At 42.6% G+C, this 14,586-nt stretch overlaps 1 protein-coding gene across 3 annotated transcripts in view; it reads left to right on the top strand.

Moving 5' to 3' along the window:
* tncb (tenascin Cb) overlaps nucleotides 1-14,586 on the top strand; it is a 147,688-nt gene that overhangs the window by 126,163 nt on the left and 6,939 nt on the right. For all 3 annotated transcript variants that reach the window (XM_078550326.1, XM_078550325.1, XM_078550324.1), the window contains 4 exons: nucleotides 1,182-1,301; nucleotides 3,174-3,317; nucleotides 10,292-10,422; nucleotides 13,717-13,852. In XM_078550326.1, the coding sequence (XP_078406452.1) occupies nucleotides 1,182-1,301; nucleotides 3,174-3,317; nucleotides 10,292-10,422; nucleotides 13,717-13,852 (531 nt within the window). The remainder of the gene's footprint in view (nucleotides 1-1,181; nucleotides 1,302-3,173; nucleotides 3,318-10,291; nucleotides 10,423-13,716; nucleotides 13,853-14,586) is intronic.

Genomic DNA, 14,586 nt, shown 5'->3' with positions numbered 1-14,586 from the left:
AAATATCGTATTGTGCATGGATAAGTGACCATCTGCCCAAAGTTTAAAATGTTTGTTGTGCAAGTGCAGCACTTTCCATTGGATGTTTGTGCGCATTTGTGGAAGTAACAGGAACTAAAACCTTAAGTAAACGTTGATATTTAATGGTTTGAATGACTGACAATAAAGCAATTTAATGCAGCTTAAACTTAACTGACAAAGCGTAAGAAGTCTGTGGTCCAGCGAACAGGGAATCTCCGACAACATGAACTGAGCCAAAGCCTCACTTGCACTTCTATTTTCAGATTGGGTTATGCCAGGAACTGTCCAAAAACATTTCAAGACCACAGTAATCCAATTAATTGCAGAAGCACTGATCTCTTCCTGTTGGCTGTATTCCATAGTGTAAATCAGGCCAGCTTCCAAGATTCAGCCCATCACAAGCCATGAAAGTATAACTCTAAGATTCCGCTGTCAGGATAAAGAAATCAAATTTCGCTATCTAAATCCAGGGAGCCAGGCCATTTTCATGCTGTGGGTCTCTAGAAGAATAGACTATGGAGACTTAACCACAACTGAGCGTAAAAGTGAGAGCCATATGCAGAACTTGCTCCGTGTAAAACAGAATTCAGTGATAACTGAAGTATGAAAGGGCCTTCACTGCAGTCACAGCACCTTAATAATAGTTTGCAGATTCAAATAAGGTGGTGGCTAAGACTCCCATCTTGTTATGAGAATGTGCAATGAGCTTTATCAAAATGGTTTGAGGAGATGGAGAGCACGGCTCTGACAATTCAAAATTCTAAGGCAATGCATAAGGGACCTAAGAACACGACATTAAGTGGCAAAAGATGTTGCTGATTTTCCCTCTGGGGACTAATAGTCCATCACTATTGTTCTCCTAGTTCACAACTCCGGATCAGAGCATGGATTGAAGTTCTGGATGGGAATAGAGTATCATTGTTTTATTCTGAGACTATAGAATGTTGAAATACACTTTAAAATTATACTTTACAATTGTACATACAAACAGCACATATGTCTACAGTTCCTGCTCTCAAATAAAATGGTTAAAATGAAAACAAATTTTAAGAATTGTGTTCTTAGAGTTAGTGGAACAATATTCTAATTTTATTTTTTGGGAATCTAGATTGCACAGATTTGAAAGTAATCTATTGTGAATTATTTTCGTTGATTGACAGCCTTGGACAGTCCATCGGATTTAGGAGTTGTGAAGGTCACAGATTCTGAAGCCCTGTTGGTATGGAAGCCCACTATTGCTGCAGCAGATGAATATCTCATCACCTACAGTGTTGAGGGCGGTAAGGGCAAATCAGTCAATCGTGTTAAAGAATCAATTTAATATTAAGCATCAATCATATCCTGGAGAGATTTATAAGGAAAAGGTCTTACACTGGTGGAAAATTGATTTATGATTTTTCATAAAAATATCTAGGGTTGATTTTATTAGTGCTTTTAATACAAAGCCTAATGGTTGTTAAATTGTGGGTGAAACGCAGATGATCTGTCTGAATTCACACTGGCTCATAAAATGATCCACCTACCCTGGGACAATACCATAAATGTCTTCCTGAAGTTTGCCTCTGATAGGCAATAAAATATTTATGACTTCAACAGAAGCACCAACCAAAGGAAATCTTCAGGAAGACATTTACAATGTTGCTATGCATGACCCATAATGATTCTCCGTCCCATTTAGATTCTTGGTCCATTAATTAATATACGGGCAGTTTAGCAATTCCCGTTGACTTTACAGAGTACTTGCATTTTTTTTAAAATGCACAACTGCCTGTCAGCCTCTGTAAGAAGAAAAGATAAGCTCCAACATTGTAAGTAAGTGCCCCTTATCAGAACTGAAGATTAAAATTGAAAGGCATTTTAATAGGGCTGGAAGAAAGAAAGAGGGGAGGAGGGAGAGAATCATGGAGAAGGAGGCCTGCAAACTACTTCGTTTAAAATATAAAAATAATATAGAAAATGTGCAGTGAGGTATGGGAGTATGTAAGGACAGAAGGATATCCAAATAATTAGGAAGGTGAAAAGACCTGGGAGAGGTACATGCAAACAAAATAACAAGATAATGGGAGAACAGAAATAGAGGAAAAACTGGCGTTGCCATTAAATCATTTAACCCTATTCATCTTCAATAACACCAGTTTTTGCATCTTATATAAAATCAGACTTTTGTACATCACTTATCTGTGGCACTGAATGAATATCAAGAAAAAAAATCTTGCATTTGTATAAAACAAAGAACTTTATAATTAACCGATTTGTTTTTGAAGTAATGTCACTGTTATATAATTGCTCATTTTCACACACAACAGCCCAACAGTGAGCAAATGACCAAATGAGCTGTTCAGGTCGTGGTGGCTGGGGAAGGAATAGTAGCCAGGACATTGGGAGAACTCTCTGTTCTTCTTAAAATAGTGCCATGGAACTTATTACACCCATTACACTTCTCATCTGTAAAATGGCACTTCCAATAGTGCAGCTTCCTCTCAGTATTGCACCGAAGTGTCAATCTAGATTATGTGCTTACATCGATAATAGAATTTGAATCCAGAACATTCCAATAGTATTAAAAAGAAAGTCTTGGCATTTATACAGCCCCTTTCATGATCTCATGAAGTGCTTTGCAGCCAATAACTTTTGAAGTGTAGTCACTGTTGTGATCTATGAAACATAGCAGCCAATTTATACACACAAAGCTCCCACAACCAAGTGTGTTAATAGCTAGATAACCTGTTTTAGTGGTGTCAGTTGAGGGATAAATGTTGGCCAGGACACCAGGGAGAACTCCCCTGCTCTTCATTAAAATTGTGTTTGTTCACACCCACCTGACAGAGCAGGCAGTACCTCAGTTTAATGTTGCATCCAAAAGACAGTGCCTTCAACAGTGCAGCAGTCCCTCAATACTGCACCAGTGTGTCAACCTGGATTTTTGTGCTAATGTCTCTGGAGTCTCTTGAACCCACAACCTTCTGACTCAGAGGCAAGAGTGCTACCAACTAACAACTGAACCAAATTGACACAAGAGTTGAATTCTATTTCTTGTTACGTAAATAAAAGAGCAGTCTTTAATTATGGCTTTGAAATGAAAATGTGTAGCTGCATATCAAATAAATGAATAACCCTTAAACAAGATAATCATCCTCCTTTTTCAACCTCAGAGACTGCAATAACAAAGCGAGTTTCGGGATCCCTGGTACAGACGGAACTCAGCGGTCTTTTACCTGGCACCCTGTATACTGTGTGGATCCGTGCCGTGAAAGACTCCCTCGAAAGTTCTGCCTCATCCACTACCTTTACTACTGGTGAGTTCTACTCCGCCCTTTACGGATTTCCACAGGCTGCACACATTGGTGTAACGTTGTTTTCTATAAATGTGTACTGCACAGTTACGCCCTTTTCGTTTCTGTGCAATTCCGTGGACAGAAAGAAAAAGTAAAAGAATTTTTTTTATTCATTCACGGGGTGTGAGCATCGCTGGCTGGGCCAGCATTCATTGCCCATCCCTAATTGCCCTTGAGAAGATGGGGGTGAGCTGCCATCTCGAACCGCTGCAGTCCAAGTGGTGTAGGTACACCCACAGTGCTGTTAGGAAGGGAGTTCCAGGATTTTGACCCAGCAACAGTGAAGGAACAGCGATATATTTCCAAGTCAAGATGGTGAGTGGCTTGGAGGGGAACTTCACTGACGCAGGTGAACAAAAGTTATTCACCTTCATCATTCCATTTGGTGTTTTCATTTCTTCCTGAGGTATGGGATGCATGGTCTAGACAGTATTTACCGTCCAGCCCTAGTTTTCCTGAGTACATTGAGAGTCGACCACATAGTGCGAGTGGTCACAGATAGACCAGACTAGATAGGAGGTAGCAGCTTCCTTTCCTGGCAGGATATTTGTGAACCAGTTGGGTATTTACAGCAAAAAGGGTAGCTGTCATTGTCATTTTCCTGCTGCACTCACTTATGCTGTCCATGCTTATCAGGCAGACAGATCAGCTATCTGTCTGATATAGGCTATGTCAGGCAGATAGCACTAGCCATTTACCAGTACCTTTAAAGTCAATCACAAAGATGTCGCTTTGAGCATGTTAAGCATGCCAGCTATTTCAGACAGTCCATTGACCTCGCGACAAAGCCCTGAGCAGTATTTACTGATGTTCTTATCGCCGACAAGAACTGCAGAGAGTCTGCGTGCTGCCGTGGGTGTTCGCACAATCTTTTCTCAGCTGGTTGGTTCGCATTTTCAGCTGGCGTTTCTCTAGCTCAGCACAGGAACTGACTGGAAGATCCACCTATTACAAATCGGCGTTTTAATAAGTAAATTCCACTGGGATTACAGTGGGTGGAAATTGGTTTTACCGCCCACTGCTTATAATGGATAAAATCATATTAACACTAATATGCTTGCTATAAACCTCCAAGTTACCAGATTTATTTAAATCAATTTCACAATTGACTATGGTGGAATATGAATTTATGACATTTGAGGTTGATCATTTCATACAGTAACTGGCTGCTGTACCTCCGATTCAAATCTATATACACAAATATTTCTGAAAAGCTAGTGCAAGTAGACTCAGCGGTAGTTTCATTCAAGGGAGTTGGATCTCGAGTTAAAAAGAAACATGCAGAGCTGTTGAGATAGAGCAGGAGGGTGTGATTAATGGGTAGCTGTTTCAGAGAGTGGAATCTTGTGCCCTCCCCTATGGCAGGTTTGGTGGTGGGGGGCATTTAATCGGGTGGGAGGGTGGCAGGTGAGAATCCTGCCACCCCAATTAAGTCTGTGGAGTAAGGCCAATTGAGGCCTTTAAGTGGCCATTAATTTGCTTGCAAACTCCCAGGGGGTCCCTCGTTCAAAGGCACTCAGTGCCTGATCGTGAGACCCAGCATCAGCAAGTGTGGGAGCCCATTGAGAGGCACCCCTCTGCCCTTGCTGCTGACCCCACCCCCCTCTCACTCATGACCCCACCCTGTGACCCCCCCACCTTCTCCTGCCATCGCTCATCTCTAGCCTGGGATCCAGCAACGAACCTAGGCCTTGGGTAGGTGTTGTACCAGCAGCAGCCACTGCCACCCTGGTGGGGCTGCTGTTCAATACCGCCACCCACCTCTGATTGGCCGACAGCCCTTGACAAGCAGTATTTCCACCCTGGAGTTCTTGATCCTGGGGGGCAGCCTGCCGTTGGCCTTTCGAGTGTCTGGCTGGCACATGATGTGGCGGCCTTCCTGAAAGGAGGTGAATTGGGGATCTTGACGGCCCAGTTACCAGTTGTCACCACAAGATTTCACCCAGAGTCAGAGAGTGAGAGAAAGGGCAATGAATAACAGGCAGAGGGAGAGAGAGGGAGGGAGAAGGCAATGAACAACAAGCAGAGGGAGCGAGGGGGCAATGAACAACAAGCAGAGGGAGGGGGCAATGAAACACAAGCAGAGGGAGGGAGGGGGCAATGAACAACAGGCAGAGAGAGAGAGAGGGAGGGAGAGGGCAATGAACAACAGGAAAAGGGAGAGACAGAACAATGAAAAACAGACAGAGAGGGAGAGAGAACAACAGGCAGAGAGAGAAAGGGTATGGACAAAAGGCAGAGGAGAAGTGAGAGAGCACTGAATAACATGCGGAAAGAGAGAAATGAACAACAGGTGAAAAGGGAGAGGGCAATAAACAACAGGGAGAGAGGGCAATGAAGAACAGATAGAGAGGGAGAGAGAGTAATGAACAACAGGCGGAGAGGGACAGGGCAATGAGCAAAAGGAAGAGAGAGCGCACGAGAGGGTAATGAACAGCAGGCAGAGAGTTAGAGAGTGGGGGAGTAATGAACAACAGGAAAACTGGGAGAGAGGGCAATAAACAACAGGCAGATAGGGAGAGGGAATACAATGAACAACAGTCAGGGAGAGAGAGAGAAGGGGCAATGAAAAACAGGCAAAGAGAGAAAAGGAGGGCAATAAAAAACAGGCAGACAGAGCGAGAAATGAACAACAGGCAGAGAGGGACAGAGAGCACAGTGAACAATAGGCAGAGAGAGAGCACATTGAACAATAGGCAGCGAGAGAGCACAATGAACAACAGGCAGCGAGAGAGCACAATGAACAACAGGCAGCGAGAGAGCACAATGAACAACAGGCAGAGAGAGAGAGCACAATGAACAACAGGCAGAGAGAGAGCGCAGTGAACAATAGGCAGAGAGAGAGCACAATGAACAATAGGCAGAGAGAGAGCACAATGAACAACAGGCAGAGAGAGAGCACAATGAACAACAGGCAGAGAGAGAGCACAATGAACAACAGGCAGAGAGAGAGCACAATGAACAACAGGCAGAGAGAGAGCACAATGAACAACAGGCAGAGAGAGAGCACAATGAACAACAGGCAGAGAGAGAGCACAATGAACAACAGGCAGAGAGAGAGCACAATGAACAATAGGCAGAGAGAGAGCACAATGAACAACAGGCAGAGAGAGAGAGCGCAGTGGACAACAGGCAGAGAGTGGGAGAGAGAGGAGGCAGAGAGTGGAAGAGAGAGAGCAATGAACAACAGGCAGAGAGAGGGAGACGGGGTGATAAACAACAAGCAAAGGAGGAGAGAAGGAGCGGGCAATGAACGAAGGGCAGAGAGAGAGAGGGCAGGCTGGGCTGAATGGCCTCCTGTGTTGTAATTTTATTTTAACTGGTTCAATGGTCCTATCAAAGCAGTGTTTACCAAACAGAAAGTTTAATAATAAATTCCATGAAAGATCCCCAAGTACCTATTTTTTTTTAATGGCCAGGGATTTCAAGTCTTCATCTACAGACAGCAGCACTTTAATCACACTGATGTATGCCAAGCATGTTTACAGTTTCCCAGCATCTTTGCTTAGGTTGAAATGCAACTGGATGAGAAAATGAGTCACATTTAATGATCTGTAAAAACAAATATTTTTTTTTATTATTTATTCATGGGATGTGGGCATCATTGGCTAGGCCAACATTTATTGCTTATCCCTAATTGCCCTTGTTCAGAGGGCATTTAAGAGTCAACCACAATACTGTGGGTCTGGAGTCACATGTAGGCCAGACCAGCAGATTTCCTTCCCTAAAGGGCATTAGTGAGCCAGATGGGTTTTTACAACAATCAGCAATGGTTTTATGGTCATCTTTTAATTCCACATTTTTATTGAATTGGAATTTGACCATTTGCTATGGTGGGATTTGAACCCAAGCCCCTGAGCATTCGACAGGGTCTCTGGATTGCTAGTCTAGTGACAACACCACTACTCCACCTATGCAGAACTTAAATAAATTTGAATCTGGTCCATGGTGACTGAGGAATGTAGACAGCGAGCTTGCAGAAGGGGATGATCCTTCGGGTGGTGAAGGGCCTTTAACTGTTCTAATACATCTAGCTAATGAGTGACAGAGGCTTTGTGGATAGATTTCTAAGCAGTTCTCAGCTGGGAACAAGTGATCTGTGGAGATTCAGCTTGTCTTTTACCAACAAGGCAGCCCTCCTGGGATTGGCGTTAAATTGAGCCAAAATTGGTCCCTGGTGCTGGATTCTGGCCATTACAGATGGCAGCTGGGAAATTTCATGGGTGTGCAACTGAAGCCAAGACATTTTTTATGCCTTTTGCAATGGCTGTAAAAGTTTGAAGTGTATTTTAATCTTCTCAAAGGTTATTTGAGGTACAAGAAATGGATTGCAAATAAATATCGAGGCAGGGAACAGAATCTCTGAGCAATTGATAGAATGTGCTGCAGCACAATCTCGTACTTAATGATTAAGCAAATCAGAGGTGCTACCAAATGAAATAGGTGTGAGGAGGGTTACCCTATCTGGCACTCTGTGTCACCCTTCCTGAGATCAGCATGCTCAACAGAGATGGCAACAAACATGTTGAATAAGGAGGTGATGTTGACTTTCATTGGCAGTGCCATCTCTGTGGTGCTGCTTAGCTGTAGGAGTTCTTGCCACAGATGGCACAGATTTGCTCCAGGCTGCAAGGAAGTCCAGCGATGCAGTTGTCTTCGGGTATCGCAAATTGGAGATGCCCGGATCTTCAGATAAACTCATTGGCATAATTATGGGGATGGACATTGTGACTCTGACACATTTTCTTTTGATCAACAGTAGCTGTGGTTACTTGACTGAATTTAAACCTAAAAAAAAAATCAGGCATGTTTGAGTTGGATGTGGGGGAGGAGAGGGGTCAAAGAGGGGGAGGTTAAGGTCTGAAAAATCTGTTTCCGCCTCCAGCCCTCCCATTTCCGGCTTTAACTGAGATCAGATGGTGGGTGAGCGGCCAAACCCCTCCAAGGAAGGGGAATGGGTTGGTATGATAATGAGGCCACGAGCCACACAGTCTTTCAGTTTTTCAACTTTAACTGCTATTGGCCAAGTTTCTACAGGAAACCTTCACTGAGGCAAGGACTTAGTAGATTCAAGGCTTGAGAGCCTTTACACCTAACTCCCCTGCCTGCCTCAGGGTTTCTGTGATCGGGGACACCCCACTGACCTTCTCCTCTAAGGACTCAGATCCCACCACAAAGCCCATGATTTGCCCTTCCCAAACCCCACCTGGCTTTCGATCCCCCCCAAATCACACCAGGTCTCCGATTTCCCCTGCCATGGAGTTAAAGCTCACCTGATCGGCCACCCCTTTCCCCCGCTCCCCTCCACCACACTCAGAATCCAAACCCCTCCCCCCGTTTGATTTCCCCTTCCCATCGATTGAACCTTCCCCTGCATCAACCTGCCTCTGAGATCACCCACACTCCACTACAGATATAACCTGGTCCTCCAGCATTCTCCGGCTGGGTCAGTGCGCGACTGGAAGCATGGCCTGTCATAAAGGCTTGGCTTCTGGCTGAGGAACCAATCAGTGACGTTGCACGCACGCTGTCGATTTAAGCGTGTAGGGGAATCCAGGCTTCTGGGTTTCCTGCGCTATTCAGATTCACTCATCCCCCACACACCCATCAGGCAGGTAAAAATTCTGATTGCCCAGAAGGAAAAAGCAGTTCGGACCAATATTCTTGCTCCCCAGTTTTTACAGGTGTTCCATCTTAAAGTATACAAGACCAATTCAGACCAGTATTCTTATTTCCCAGTTTTTACTGTTTTTTCATTCTGGGTGATGCCTTCTCCCATCGATGGTGCGTGTGGGCACTCTAACTCCAAGCATGAAGTGTGATCGTTTCACAGCTTTATTACTCATGGAGCTTCCCCATCCAAAAGTAATGAAGAGAGCACCAACCTTAGCACCAGGCAGAGCAGATGGAAAACCCCACTAAGCACCATCGGACTATATTATAAAATTGAAATGAAACTATGGCTGATTTTTTTCTTTAGCAAGCCTGGTTTAAAGCTCCAGCTCAATATGCAAGTGACACTAACTGTCTAGTTCCCAGGCGCCTGTCCTGCTGCTTTGCCTTATGGACAAAGAAACCCATCTGACCACTTCCTGACAAATGGGTTGTGTATTTACAAAAACTACTTCTGCATTGCCCTGGTGCCGTGTCAAAAAATTGGTTTTCCTAACACCCACAACAACAAATTGCATTTTATATAGCACCTTTATTGTAGTAAAACATCCCAAGGCACTTCACAGAAGCGTTATCAGAGAAAATTTGACACCGTGCCACTTAAGGAGATATCAGGACACATGACCAAAAACTTGGTCAAGGAGGTAGATTTTAAATTGCGACTTAAAGGAGGTTAGAGAGGAAGAAAGATTCAGGGAAGGAATTCAGGAGCTTAACGCAGCTGAAGATCAGGCAGCCGGTGATAGAGTGAAGGAAATTGAGGATGCGCAAGAGGCCTGGGTTGGAGTAATACAGAAATCTTGGAGTGTCCCTCCCAGGTACTGGCCTCAGTATATCTAGTTTGTTTGGGTATTGTTGCTCAGTGCATGAAGCCCGCACTTTGGGAGCCAACAGCACTGGTACAATACAGTAACAGCTAAAGATTCGACTGTATATAGACTGCAGCAGAGTGTAAAGGAATTACGTCTGAGAACATGGAAAAGGGAGTGCAAATGGAGCCAGGAATCTTTGATAAATGTAACTGAAGAGTACAGAGCCATGGATCAAATCCCTCAACCCTCATTTTAAAAAAAAGCTAACTTCAAGTGGCAGTTGTTTAAACAATGTTAAACAACGAACTAAAAGCTTTCTTGGCTGTAATACAGTCAGTTGCACAGAAAACATGTCAGTGCTTATTTCAAAAACATCATTTTCGGATCCACAGATCTAAGTGCAATCAGTTTTCATTATTTTAATGGTTGTATATTTTTATTCCCTTCAAGCCATTGATCCGCCCAGAGACTTGAGAGTCGGAGAAATTACAACGAGTGATGCACTTGTTTCTTGGAAACCTCCACAAGCTAGGATTGATGGGTACATTCTGACAGTTGAATCTGAAGATGGAAGACCACAGGTAAGTCCTGTGGAGTAGAAGCTTTGCTCTTGAGCATTTGGAATGACATTCCTGTCATTCGCCACTCTTGTGCTCACATTGACTTTATTCACTGAAATTGGAGAAGACAAGAAATTCAACCCACAGCTGGTCAGAATCAAAAAGAACGAGGCAAAATATTCAACCCTAAAATAAAATGAGAAGGTGATGAATCATCATCACAGTTTTTGTACTTCAGGCCTGGATGTTTAGCATCTCGGACCTCCGGCGTATATAAGAATTATAACACAGAAACAGGACATTCTACGCAGCAAGTCTGTGTTATCCTTCACTTAAACAGTAGTCCTGATTCCAAGTGGCTGCCACATATCTCTTCCTTTTCCTCGAATCACTTATCTAATGACTTCTTAAATGTTGATATGGGTATTGCTTCCATCTCCAACTATGCTAATGCTTTCAATAGCCTCACAATCCTCTATATAGAAAAAAATCCTCCTCCTCTGTCCTATATCTCTCACATTTAGGAACATCGAACATAGGAAATAGGAGCAGGAGTGAGCCATTCGGATCATGGCTGATCTCTACCTCAATGCCATTTTTCCGCGCTAACCCCAGATCCCTTGATACCTTTAGTATCTAGAAACCTATTGATCTTTGTCTTAAACATCCTCAATGAAAGAGCCTCCACAGCCCTATTGGATATAGAATTCCAAAGATCCACCACCCTCTGAGTGAAGAAATTCCTCCTAAATGGCTTGCCCCTTATTCTGAGACTGTGTCCCATAGTTCTAGACTCCCCAGCCAGGGGAAACATCCTGCATCTACCCTGTTGAGCCCTGTAAAAATATTGTATGCTTCAAAGAAATCGCCCCTCGTTCTTCTTAACTCTAGAGAATATAGGCCCAGTATCCCCTCATAGGATAATCCCGTCATCCCAGGAATCAATCTGGTGAACCTCCGTTGCACTCCCTCTATGGCAAGTTTATCCTTCCTTAGCTAAGGAGACCAAAACTGCACACAATACTCCAGGTGCAGTCTCATCAAGCCCTACATAATTGCAGCAAGACTTTTTTACTCCTTTACTCAAATCCTCTTGAAATAAAAGCCAGCATACTATTTGCAGCCTTAAATGCTTGCAGTACCTGCATGTTAGTTTTCAGTGACTAATAAACAAGGACACCCAGGTCCCTTTGGACATCAACACTTCCCAATCTCTCACCATTTAAGAAATACTCTGCATTTTCGCTTTCTCTGCCAAGGTGGATAACCTCACATTATATTCCATATGTCATGTTCTTGCCCACTCACTTAGCCTGTCTAAATCCTCTTGAAGCTTCTCTGCACCTTCCTCACAACTCACATTCCTACCTGGTTTTGTGTCATCAGAAAACTTGGAAATATTACAATTGATCCCACATCCAAATCATTGGCTTAGATTGTGAAGAGCTGGGGCCCAAGCGGTCATTCTTGCGGTACCCTGCAAATCACAGCCTGCCAACCTGAGAATGACCCATTTATTCCTACTCTCTGTTTTCTGTCCCTTAACCAATTCTCAATCCATGCCAGTACTTTATCCCATGTAAATAATTTTGCACGCTAACCTCTTGTGTGGAACCTTATCGAAAGGCCTCTGAAAATCCAAATACACCACATCCACTGATTTTCCCCCTCATCTATTCTGCTAGTTTCATCCTCCAAAAACTCCAACAGGTTTGTCAAACATGATTTCCCTTTCATAAATCCATGTTGACTCTGCCCAGTCCTGCCATATTTTCTAAGTCTCCAGTTATCACATCCTTTATAATAGATGCTAACACTTTCCCTACTACTGATATCAAGCTAACAGGCCTGTAGTTCCCCATTTTCTCTCTCCATCCTTTCTTAAAAAATGGAGTTACATTTGCCACCTTCCAATCTGCAAGAACCATTCCAGAATCAATGGAATTTTGGAAGGTGATCATCAACTCATCCACTATTTCTACAGCCACCTCTTTCAACACTCTGGGATGTAGATCATCAGGTCCTGGGGACTTATCAACTTTCAGTCCCATTAATTTCTCCAAGGCTACTTTTTTTTTACTAATTTCTTTCAGTTCCTCATTCTCACTAGTCCCTTGGTTCTCTACTATGCCTGGGAGGCTTTTTGTATCTTCCTCCGTGAAGACAGACACAAAGTGTTCGTTTAGTTTCTCTGCTATTTCCCATTATAAATTCTCCTGTCTCTGCCTGCAGGGGGCCCACGTTTGTCTTTGCTCATCTTTTTCTTTTTGCATACCTATAGAAACTGTTACAGTACATTTTTATATTTCTCACTAATTTACTTACATATTCTATTTTCCCTTTCTTTATCAGTTTCTTGGTCTGCCTTTATTGAATTCTAAAATGTTTCCAATCCTTAGCCTTACTACTCTTTTTGGCAACTTTATAAGCCTCTTTCTTTGATCTAGTACAACTCTTAATTTGTCTTGTTAGCCACAGTCAGATCACCTTTCCTGCTGGGTTTTTGTCCCTCAAAGGAATGTAAATTTGTTGTAAACCATTTATTAATTCTGTAAATGTTAGCCATTGCCTGACTGCTATCATACCTTTTAACATAGTTTCCCTATCTACCACAGCCAATTTACCCCTCATACCTTTGTAGTTTCCTTTGTGTAGATTTAAGATCATCCTTTTGAGTTGTACCACATCACTTTCAACTTAATGTAAAATTTCATCATATTGTGGCCACTCTTCCATAAAGGCTCCTTTACGAGATTATTAATTAGCCCTTTCTCATTGCACAATACTAGATCTAAAATAGAATAAATTTAATGTTATGTCATTGTCCCCTGGTTCTAGTTCACTCAATTACTGGCAACAATCTGTTTTGAACTACTTTGACCCATTCCTTTGGTAACTTCAAACACCTCTGTCCATTCATTTTCTAATCTCATCTATTCTTACAAAAACATCCCAAATTGTCAACAGCATTTTTTGTGTTACTTTTTGCCTATACTAGCATTTTACCAATCCCACAAACTCCAGCAGAATGAGCACTAGAGGTCACCAGCAGATATGATCTTAGTGTAACCATGGAGATGATGTGTTGAGGAATTTTAAGGCCCATGAGTTGTTCCTCGGTGGTTAAATATGCTGAGCCACGTGAGCAGTCAGGTATCTTTCTCGTGATACATATCAGATTAGTGTTTTTGGCTGCATTGTTATTTTGCCTCAGCTAATTTATGTCTTTTACTGTTCACGTGTATATTTACATCAAAGTAAACAAGCTGAGTATTCTTTTTACAAAGTGGCTTTTTATTTTAAATGGTGCAACAGAAAGTTGAATACTTTGGAGCTACAGATTACTCATACAGCATGGGCCAACTGGCTGCATCAATGAAATACAATGTGAGACTCCAGGCCTACACAGGATCAGAGAGAAGCAATGTAATAGAGACCATCTTCACAACAGGTATGGGCAGTATATCATTGAGTATGCCAAATTATATTGTTACTTGCATGCTTAATCAGAACACAGGGGTATAGACATGGCAACTCTCTCTCATCACTCCCAATTCTCTAACCTTTCTCCATATCCCTTAATACCTTCACTTCCCAAGTAAATGTCTATCTCCCTTTTAAATAACAATTGATTTTGTACCTATTGCACTGTGGATCAGTGCATCCCTTGCCAATAAGGAATTACTCTATGTGTAAATACTAACACTATTTTTAAACTTTAAAAAATGTATGTACAATTAGGTAATTAAAAGTACTTTATTGAACAGTGCCTGTGTATAATTCAGTTGAAACATCCACAAATCTAACCATGGCTTGATAAGGTTATTAGTATTTTTTTATTAAAATCCAGTTAAGCAACACCATTTTAAAATTCTCATCCTTGTTTGCAACTCTCTCCATGGGGTTACCCCTCCCTATCTCTGTAACCTTCTAGAGGTCCATAACCTGGTGAGTAACTCTGCTACTTCTGACCACTTGAGCATCCCTAATTTTAATTGTTCGACCATTGGTGACCATGCCTTCAGCTGCCACACCCCTCTGATCAGCAGTTCCTTCCCTAAGCTTCTCCCTCTCTCTCTCTCCACCTTGCTTCCCTCCCTCTAAAATGTTCCTTAAAGCCTACCTCTAAGGTTTTGGTCACATGCCCCAGTATTTATTTATGCTGCTCAGTGTCAAATGAAGCTT

The sequence above is a fragment of the Cetorhinus maximus genome, chromosome 10, assembly GCF_964194155.1.
Source record: "Cetorhinus maximus chromosome 10, sCetMax3.hap1.1, whole genome shotgun sequence".
Lineage (NCBI taxonomy): Eukaryota > Metazoa > Chordata > Chondrichthyes > Lamniformes > Cetorhinidae > Cetorhinus > Cetorhinus maximus.
Note: the sequence above shows the minus strand (reverse complement) of the source record. Positions and strands in the feature narration are given on the sequence as shown.